Source organism: Salmo salar, chromosome 01 (assembly GCF_965601325.2).
Source record: "Salmo salar chromosome 01, fSalSal1, whole genome shotgun sequence".
Taxonomy (NCBI): domain Eukaryota; kingdom Metazoa; phylum Chordata; class Actinopteri; order Salmoniformes; family Salmonidae; genus Salmo; species Salmo salar.
In genome coordinates this window covers 9,240,231-9,250,362 of record NC_138291.1, presented here as the reverse complement: position 1 = coordinate 9,250,362, position 10,132 = coordinate 9,240,231, and the positions used below count along the sequence as shown (strand labels likewise).

The window sequence follows — 10,132 nt, the reverse complement described above, 5'->3', positions numbered from 1 at the left end:
TCACCATGTTTCATTGAAATGTACAGCTGTGTGTCGTCCGCATAGCAGTGAAATTTAACATTTATGTTTTCGAATGACATCCCCAAGAGGTAAAATATATAGTGAAAACAATAGTGGTCCTAAAACGGAACCTTGAGGAACACCGAAATTTACAATTGATTTGTCAGAGGACAAACCATTCACAGAGACAAACTGATATCTTTCCGACAGATAAGATCTAAACCAGGCCAGAACTTGTCCATGTAGACCAATTTGGGTTTCCAATCTCTCCAAAAGAATGTGATGATCAATGGTATCAAAAGCGGCACTAAGTTCTAGGAGCACGAGGACAGATGCAGAGCCTCGGTCTGACGTCATTAAAAGGTCATTTACCACCTTCACAAGTGCAGTCTCAGTGCTATGATGGGGTCTAAAACCAGACTGAAGCGTTTCGTATACATTGTTTGTCTTCAGGAAGGCAGTGAGTTGCTGTGCAACAGCTTTTTCAAAATTTTTTGAGAGGAATGGAAGATTCAATATAGGCCGATCGTTTTTTTTTATAATTTCTGAGTCAAGATTCGGCTTTTTCAAGAGAGGCTTTATTACTGCCACTTTTAGTGAGCTTGGTACACATCCGGTGGATAGAGAGCCGTTTATTATGTTCAACATAGGAAGGCCAAGCACAGGAAGCAGCTCTTTCAGTAGTTTAGTTGGAATAGGGTCCAGTATGCAGCTTGAGGGTTTGGAGGCCATGATTATTTTCATCATTGTGTCAAGAGATATAGTACTAAAACACTTTAGTATCTCCCTTGATCCTAGGTCCTGGCTGAGTTGTGTAGACTCAGGACAATGGAGCTTTGGAGGAATACCCAGATTTAAAGAGGAGTCCGTAATTTGCTTTCTAATGATCATGATCTTTTCCTCAAAGAAGTTAATAAATGTATTACTGCTGAAGTGAAAGCCATCCTCCATTTGCGAATGCTGCTTTTTAGTTAGGTTTGCGACAGTATCAAAAAGAAATTTCGGATTGTTCTTATTTTCCTCAATTAAGTTGGAAAAATAGGATGATCGAGCAGCAGTGAGGGCTCTTCGATACTGCACGGTACTGTCTTTCCAAGCTAGTCGGAAGACTTCCAGTTTGGTGTGGTGCCATTTCCGTTCCAATTTTCTGGAAGCTTGCTTCAGAGCTCGTGTATTTTCTGTATACCAGGGAGCTAGTTTCTTATGACAGATGTTTTTAATTTTTAGGGGTGCAACTGCATCTAGGGTATTGCGCAAGGTTAAATTGAGTTCCTCGGTTAGGTGGTTAACTGATTTTTGTCCGCTGACATCCTTGGGTAGGCAGAGGGAGTCTGGAAGGGCATCAAGGAATCTTTGGGTTGTCTGAGAATTTATAGCACGACTTTTAATGCTCCTTGGTTGGGGTCTGAGCAGATTATTTGTTGCAATTGCAAACGCAATAAAATGGTGGTCCGATAATCCAGGATTATGAGGAAAAACATTAAGATCCACAACGTTTATTCCATGGGACAAAACTAGGTCCAGAGTATGACTGTGGCAGTGAGTAGGTCCAGAGACATGTTGGACAAAACCCACTGAGTCGATGATGAACCACCACTTTGCTGATTCTCAACACTGGGGCCCCACAAGGATACGTGCTCAGCCCCCTCCTGTACCCCCTGTTTACCCATGACTGCGTGGCCTTGCACGCCTCAATCATCACGTTTGCAGACGACACAACAGTAGTAGGCCTTATTACCAACAATGAGGATACAGCCTACAGGGAGGAGGTAAGGGCCCTGGGAGTGTGGTGCAAGGAAAATAACATCTCACCCAACGTCAACAAAACAAAGCAGCTGATCGTGGACTTCAGGAAACAGCATAGAAAGCAGGTGGAAAGCTTCAAGTTCCTTGGTGTACACATCACTGACAAACAGAAATGGTCCACACAGACAGTGTGGTGAAGGCGCAACAGCGCCTCTTTGGCTTGGCACCTAAAACCCTCACAAACGTTTACACATGCACAATTGAGAGCATCTTGTCGGGCTGTATCACCACCTGGTACAGCAACTGCACCGCCCGCAACCACAGGGCTCTCCAGAGGGTGGTGCGGTCTGCCTAACGCAACACTGGGGTCAAACTACCAGGACACCTACAGCAACCAATGGCACAGGAAGGCCAAAAAGATCATCATGGATAATCATGCTTTCTATTTATATTTATTTTTTGCATCTGAGCTCCTGGAGTGTGTGGCTCTCCATTATTTTTTAAGTGTTCCACTCCGCTAGCCAGCACCTCGCCTAAATAGGTGTGCGTTTCTTTCGCCTCTAAATAGCCACCTTAATAATGGAACACTAGTCACTTTACTAATGTTTACATATTTTGCATTACTCATCTCATATGTATATACTGTATTCTATCCTATGCTACTGTATCTTAGTCTATGTCGCTCTGACATTACTCATCCAAATATTTATATATTCTTAATTCCATTCCTTTCCATTAGATTTGTGTGTATTGTTGTGAAATGTTTTAGATATTGCTTGTTAGATATTACTGCACTGTTGGAGCTAGAAACACAAGCATTTCGCTACACCCACAATAACATTTGCTAAACACGTTTATGTGACAAATATATTGATTTGATTGCTGACTTTTATTTTGAAAGAGGGACTTTTCGTGCACCACTGCTTGACGTTTGCTTCGCATTCTGGGTAATGTAGTGTTTAGTCCAGCTGTTATGGACTTCCACAGAGGTTAGTTTCTCTTCTCTTCGTGATAAAGGTATTATTGCAGTCATCGATTAGGAACTGTCAACATTTTCTATAACCACAGGCGCAACATCGCGATATTTCCTGGAACGCTTCCTTAACAGACCAGGCAGGGGATTAGGGTTTGAGAAGTCAATGAGAAGTGAAAAATGCTTCCTTAGTTGTTAATTTTCTCGAAAGCTAAAGACACAACCTAGATTGGAGCCAATGACTTATGTAGTTGAACATGTTATAACTCCAACCTCGTGAAAGTGACAAGTTTTTATTTTAGTCAACAACAAAAAAACAACTATATATCGAAGTAGGGGTTTTGATTTGACGGCCTGCACATGGGATAGATAGAAGACCGGATGACGTACTTCTACGCATGAGTTTTGCTCGCCAACGTCGCCTGTACAAGTGTCATCGGGATTTTTGTTTGTTTGTTGGAGAAGCAGTTTTAGCCCATCTTTATACTGTACTGTCTTTGACTGTATCCTTCCAAACTATGCGTGGAAAAACTATAATAGTGACTGGTGCCAACAGTGGCATAGGCAAAGCCACAACAGTTGAACTACTGAGGCGCGGAGGTCGTGTAATCATGGCTTGCAGGGACATGAAGAGGACTGAGGAAGCAGCGCAGGAGATACGACTGGAGACTGGTCCAGATTCGGGAGAACTACTCATCAAGTGCCTGGATCTCGCATCACTGAAATCCGTGCACAGTTTCTGCGAAGACATCATCAAGGTAATCTGTCAATTTAGACTTGAGATGAGATCTGGTCAAACTAGCTAACTGTTTTTAGCATAGCATACGTAGTTACTAATTTAACTAGTTAGCCAGCCAGGATTGATACTGCATATGTGGATAGCTTGCGTAGCACTGTAGCATGTTAACTAACGTTATATGGCTCTGCTTTTCTTGCACAACTATTTTGCTTTTAGCCCAAAAGCTGGCAGCTACATGTAAACAAATAAAAACTGTTAGCTAACTAGCTATTACAAATGTCACCTAGTCAGACCATTATTGATGCAGCTGGCTGATAGGCGTTATTAGGTAAGTAATGATAAGCGCTGCACAGATCATATTCGACCAACCTTTAATTGGCGATAATTCCTAAATAACAGACTTGGAAGACAACACATGTCTAATAAACAGCCATGTCTATTTGCAGGGGGTTCGTTTTGAAAAGTATCCACCCTTTGCCTCGATGACAGCTTTGCACACTCTTGGCATTCTCTCAACCAGCTTCATGAGGTAGTCACCTGGAATGCATTTCAATTAACAGGTGTGCCTTGTTAAAAGTTCATGTGGAATTTATTTCCTCCTTAATGCATTTGAGCCAATCGGTTGTGTTGTGACAAGGTAGGGGTGGTATACAGAAGGTAGCCCAGAAGGTCAGTCAATGTGGAACATTTCAAGAACTTTGAAAAGTTTCTTCAAGTACAGTTGCAAAAACCATCAAGCACTATGATGAAACTGGCTCTCATGAGGACCGCCACAGGAAAGGAAGACCCTGAGTTACCTCTGCTGCAGAGGACACGTTCATTACAGTTACCAGCCTCAGAAATTGCAGCCCAAATAAATGCTTCAGAGTTCCAAGTAATAGACACATCTCAACATCAACTGTTAAGAGGAGACGGCATGAATCAGGCCTTCATGGTCGAATTGCTTCAAAGAAACCACTAGTAAAGGACACCGATAAGAAGAAGAGACTTGCTTGGGCCAAGAAACACAAACAATGGACATTAGACCGTTAGAAATCTGTCCTTTTGGTCCGATGAGTCCAAATTTGAGATGTTTGGTTCCAACCGCAGTGTCTTTGTGAGAAGCAGAGTAGGTGAACGGATGATCTCTACATGTATGGTTCCCAACGTGAAGCATAGAGGAGGAGGTGTGGGGGTGCTTTGCTGGTGACACTAAGTGATTTATTTACAATTCAAGGCACACTTAACCTCTATGGGCTAGGTGGGACGCAAGCTCAACAGCCAGTGTAATCCCGTGGCGCGATATTCAAATACCTCAAATGCAAAAACTTCAATTTTTCAAACATATGACTATTTTACACCATTTTAAAGACAAGACTCTCGTTAATCAAACCACACTGTCCGATTTCAAAAAGGCTTTACAACGAAAGCAAAACATTAGATTATGTCAGCAGAGTACCCAGCCAGAAATAATCAGACACCCATTTTTCAAGCTACCATATAATGTCACATAAACCCAAACCACAGCTAAATGCAGCACTAACCTTTGATGATCTTCATCAGATGACAACCCTAGGACATTATGTTATACAATACATGCATGTTTTGTTCAATCAAGTTCATATTTATATCAAAAACCAGCTTTTTACATTAGCATGTGACTAGCATGTGACTAGCATTCCCACCGAACACTGCCGGTGAATTTACTAAATTACTCACGATAAACGTTCACAAAAGACATAACAATTATTTTAAGAATTATAGATACAGAACTCCTCTATGCACTCTATGTCCGATTTTAAAATAGCTTTTCGGTGAAAGCACATTTTGCAATATTCTCAGTAGATAGCCCGGTATCACAGGGCTAGCTATTTAGACACCCAGCAAGTTTAGTACTCACCAAAGTCAGATTTACTATAAGAAAAATGTTATTACCTTTGCTGCTCAGCATATGTCGAAACTCCCTTCAAGACTGTTGATAAAGCATTCCAGGTGAAGCTGGTTGAGAGTATGCCAAGAGTGTGTAAAGCTGTCATCAAGGCAAAGGGTGGCTACTTTGAAGAATCTAAAATATATTTAGATTTGTTTTTTAACACTTTTTTTGGTTACTACATGATTCCATATTTGTTATTTCATAGTTTTGATGTCTTCACTATTATTCCACAATGTACAACTTTTGACTGGTACTGTATTTAGCAGATGTTATTGCGTGTGTAGCGACATGCTTGTGTTCCTAGCTTCAACAGTGCAGTAATATCTACATTTCACAACAATACACACTAATCTAAAGGTAAAATAATGGAATTAAGAAATATATCAATATTGGGACAAACAATGTCAGCGTGGCATTGACTAAAATACAGTAGAATAGAATACAGTATATACATATGAAATTAGTAAAGCAGTATGTAAACGTTATTTAAAGTGACCAGTGATTCCATGTATATAGGGCAGCAGCCTCGATGGTGTAGGGTTGAGTAACCGGGTGGTAGCTGGCTGGAGATGGCTATTTAAAAGTCTGATAGCCTTGAAATAGAAGCTGTTTTTTTCAGTCTCTCGTCCCAGCTTTGAGGCACCTGTATTGACCTCGTCTTCTGGATGATAGCGGGGTGAACAGGCCGTGGCTCGGGTGGTTGATGTCCTTGATGATCTTTTTGGCCTCCCTGTTATATCGGGTGCTGTAGGTCAATTGTGCATCTGTAAATGTTTGTGAGGGTCTTGGGGGGCCAAGCCAAATTTCTTCAGCCTCCTGAGGTTGAAGAGGCGCTGTTGCACCGCCTTCACCATACTGTCTGTATGGGTGGACCATTTCAGATTGGCAGTGATATGTATGAACTTGAAGCTTTCCACCTTCTCCGCTGCGGTCCCGTCAATTTGGATAGGGGCGTGCTCCCTCTACTTTTTCCTGAAGTCCACGATCAGCTCCTTCGTTTTGTTGACGGTTATTGTCCAGGCACCACTCCGCCAGGGCCCTCACCTCCTCCCTGTAGGCTGTCTCGTCATTGTTGTTAATCAGGCCTACTTTGGTTGTGTCGTCCAACAATGTGTACGCCGCCATCTTGTCTATTTCAAATCTTCCCTCATTGATTGAGACAGGTGAGTGTCATGATGACATGCAGCACTTTGTGCTGGACACCAACGTGATCTTTTGTTTACTGTCTTTTTTGCCATTTATGAATGTGTTATTCAATGCATTTCTATGAGCTATAGCAGTAAAGGACAAATTTCTATATTTTATCAAATATTTTTTAAGTATTTCGTCATACCTAAAGTGGGCCTAAAATTCTAAATCAAATAGCAAATTCTTGGTATGACCATCTTAAAACAATTCCATATGTTAGCTTAGTCCAAAAAAATGTATCTGTGCTATGCTTAAAGTTACATTTTACATTACATTTTAGTCATTTAGCAGATGCTCTTATCCAGAGCGACTTACAGTAGTGAATGCCTACATTTTTCATACATTTCATTTCATGCATTTTTTTATATATATATTTTTTTTTTGTTCTGGCCCCCGTGGGAATCGAACCCACAACCCTGGCGTTGCACACACCATGCTGGCGCTGCAAACACCATGCTCTACCAACTGAGCCACAGGGGAGATCTACCTAATAATGCCTATTAGCCAGATGGAACATTTATGGTCTGACTCGGTGACATTTTTAATAGCTACAAGCTAACTTGTTTGCCCGAAGGGGAAGGGGTAAAACAGCTTGCTAGCTAGCAATACAACTGTTGCAGAGAGAATTAGAAGTGTCATAACATGTTACCATTTCACTGTATAATAAAATGTGCATCATACTAGTCCTTACACACTAGAGGCTACTTTACACTCTTAGAAGAAAAAGGTGCTATCTAGAACCTAAAAGTTATTTATTTATTTTTTTATATTTTTTTTGACTGTCTCCATAGGTGAATAAAACAATTTTTTGGTTCAAGGTAGAAACCATTTGGCTCCATGTAAAAACCCTTCCACAGAGAGAACCCAAAAAGGCAAGAAGGGTTCTCCTATGGGGACAGCCAAATAAACCTTTTGGAAGAGTTTTGTCATTTGTCAAATCTGGGGCTTATTGCACATGCACTCATGTCCTAAATAGGTAACTTACTTTTAACTGTACCTATTAAATAAAGCAGTGGTTCCCAACCTTTTTCGGTTACTGTACAACCAATTGAATACCCCTGAAGTACATTATACCAGTAGGCCTATGGTCTCATGAGTCTTTTCAAATACCCCCTGTGGATAGGCCAAGTACCCCCAGGGTCCTAGTACCCCAGGTTGGGAACCACTGTAATAAAACATAAACACGTCATAAACATGACATTACAGCAACATGGAGCATTATTAAAGCTTGTAACCAATCTTATTTTTATGTTTTCCAACAGGAAGAGCCCAGGATTGATGTGCTGATCAACAATGCAGGGATCTACCAGTGCCCTTATATCATTACGGAGGATGGCTTCGAGATGCAGTTCGGGGTGAACCACCTCGGCCACTTCCTCCTCACCCACCTCCTCCTGGACCTCCTGAAGCGCTCTGCGCCCAGCCGTGTGGTTGTGGTCTCCTCCAAACTCTACAAGTACGGCGAGATCGACTTTGACGACCTGAGTAGCGAACGGCGCTATGACAAGGCCTTTGCCTATGGCCGAAGCAAGCTAGCCAACCTCCTCTTTACCTGTGAGCTGGCCCGCCGCCTCGAGGGGACGGGGGTGACAGTCAATGCATTGACCCCGGGGATAGTGAGGACTAACCTGGGGAGGCATATCAATATCCCCCTCCTAGCCAAGCCCCTGTGGGAGCTGGCATCCAGGGCCTTCTTCAAGAGCCCAGAGGAGGGGGCGCAGACCTCTGTCTACCTGGCCTGCTCGCCCGACGTGGAGGACGTCCAGGGGAAGTGCTTTGCTGACTGCCAGGAGCAGAAACTTCTGCCCAAGGCTACGGACCAAGAGGTGGCCAGGAAACTTTGGGATATTAGTGAAGTCATGGTGGGCATAACCGTGTGATAAAGTACGTCAACCTTTCACTCCCTCCAATGTGAACGCAAAGTGGACTTGGACCTCAAAAAAGGTGAAGTGAACTAGCAAAAGGCAAGGGCAAAGAGAAGTGAGTTTTTTGCTTCGTACTGCAGAGAACTGTGCCCTGGATGCCTGTTGCTATGCATTGTGATTAATATTGCCTTGACACAATTATTTTTCACTGGTATGTTGTTATACCATGCTGTCAATTATATTAAACTCTAAGTGAAGGGAGATTGTTGCTATGATCTCAAGCTGAATGTACCTGCATTTAATTCTGTGTACGTGACGTCAAGTTTCACTGACATGAAACACTATTCACTGAAACATGCCATCACAACATGAAACACTGTATTCACTGAAACATGCCATCACAATATCATATTGTATTGGTCACATAAACAAAAGTGCAGTAATACCTAACAATACACACGACACTCCCCTTCAGCTGCACTGATTGCAGTAGATTTAACAAGTGACATTAATAAGGGATCATAGCTTTCACCTGGATTTACCTGTTCAGTCGGTATAATGGTGTGTATTGACAGTATGTGAATAGAAAGGTTGTGTACAGCAGTAGTTATATAGGATGAGTCATAACTAGAATGAGGTATATACATCATCGTTCAGAAGTTAGGGGTCACTTAGAAATGTCCTTGTTTTTGAAAGAAAAGCACTTTTTTTTTGTCCATTAAAATAACATCAAATTGATCAGAAATACAGTGTAGACATTGTTAATGTTGTAAATGACTATTGTAGCTGGAAACGGCAGATTTTTTTTATGGAATATCTACATAGGCGTACAGAGGCCCATTATCAGCAACCATCACTCCTGTGTTCCAATGACACGTTGTGTTAGCTAATCCAAGTTTATCATTTTAATAGGCTAATTGAGCACTAGAAAACCCTTTTGTAATTATCTTAGCACAGCTGAAAACTACTGTTCTGATTAAAGAAGCAATACAACTGGCCTTTAGACTAGTTGAGTATCTGGAGCATCAGCATTTGGGGGTTCGATTACATACTCAAAATAGCTAGAAACAAATAACTTTCTTCTGAAACTCGTCAGTCTATTCTTGTTCTGAGAAATGAAGGCTATTCCATGCGAGAAATTGCCAAGAAACTGAAGATCTGGTACAACGCTGTGTACTACTCCCTTCACAGAACAGCGCAAACTGGCTCTAACCAGAAGAGTGGGAGGCCCCGGTGCACAACTGAGCAAGAGGACAAGTACATCTGAGTGTCTAGTTTGAGAAACAGACGCCTCAAGTCCTCAACACCAGTCTCAACGTCAACAGTGAAGAGGTGACTCCGGGATGCTAGCCTTCTAGGCAGAGTTGCAAAGAAAAAAACATATCTCAGACTGGCCAATAAAAAGAAAAGATTAAGCTGGGCCAAAGAACACAGACACTGGACAGAGGAACTCTGCCTAGAAGGCCAGCATCCCGGAGTCGCCTTTCCACTGTTGACGTTGAGACTGGTGTTGAGGACTTGTGAGGCGTCTGTTTCTCAAACTAGACACTCTAATGTACTTGTCCTCTTGCTACTCAACAAGTCTAATGAAGGCCAGTTCTATTACTTCTTTAATTAGCACAACAGTTTTCAGCTGTGCTAACATAATTGCAAAAGGGTTTTCTAATGATAAACTTGGATTGGCTAACACAACGTGCCATTGGAACACA

The 10,132-nt window shown here is 41.9% G+C and overlaps 1 protein-coding gene across 1 annotated transcript; it reads left to right on the top strand.

Moving 5' to 3' along the window:
• Positions 1–2,701: 2,701 nt before the first annotated feature.
• On the top strand, positions 2,702–9,161 carry rdh14a (retinol dehydrogenase 14a). Its single transcript, XM_014205462.3, has 2 exons — positions 2,702–3,477; positions 7,821–9,161. Exons 1-2 carry the CDS (start codon positions 3,118–3,120, stop codon positions 8,436–8,438), a joined length of 978 nt encoding a protein of 325 aa, XP_014060937.1. The 5' UTR covers positions 2,702–3,117; the 3' UTR covers positions 8,439–9,161.
• The last annotated feature ends 971 nt before the right edge of the window (positions 9,162–10,132 follow it).

Coding starts and splice junctions, on each gene's coding strand:
- rdh14a (XM_014205462.3), top strand. CDS start 3,118: ATGAGTTTTGCTCGCCAACGTCGCCTGTACAAGTGTCATCGGGATTTT. Junction 3,478..7,820: donor TCTGCGAAGACATCATCAAG/GTAATCTGTCAA, acceptor GTTTTCCAACAG/GAAGAGCCCAGGATTGATGT.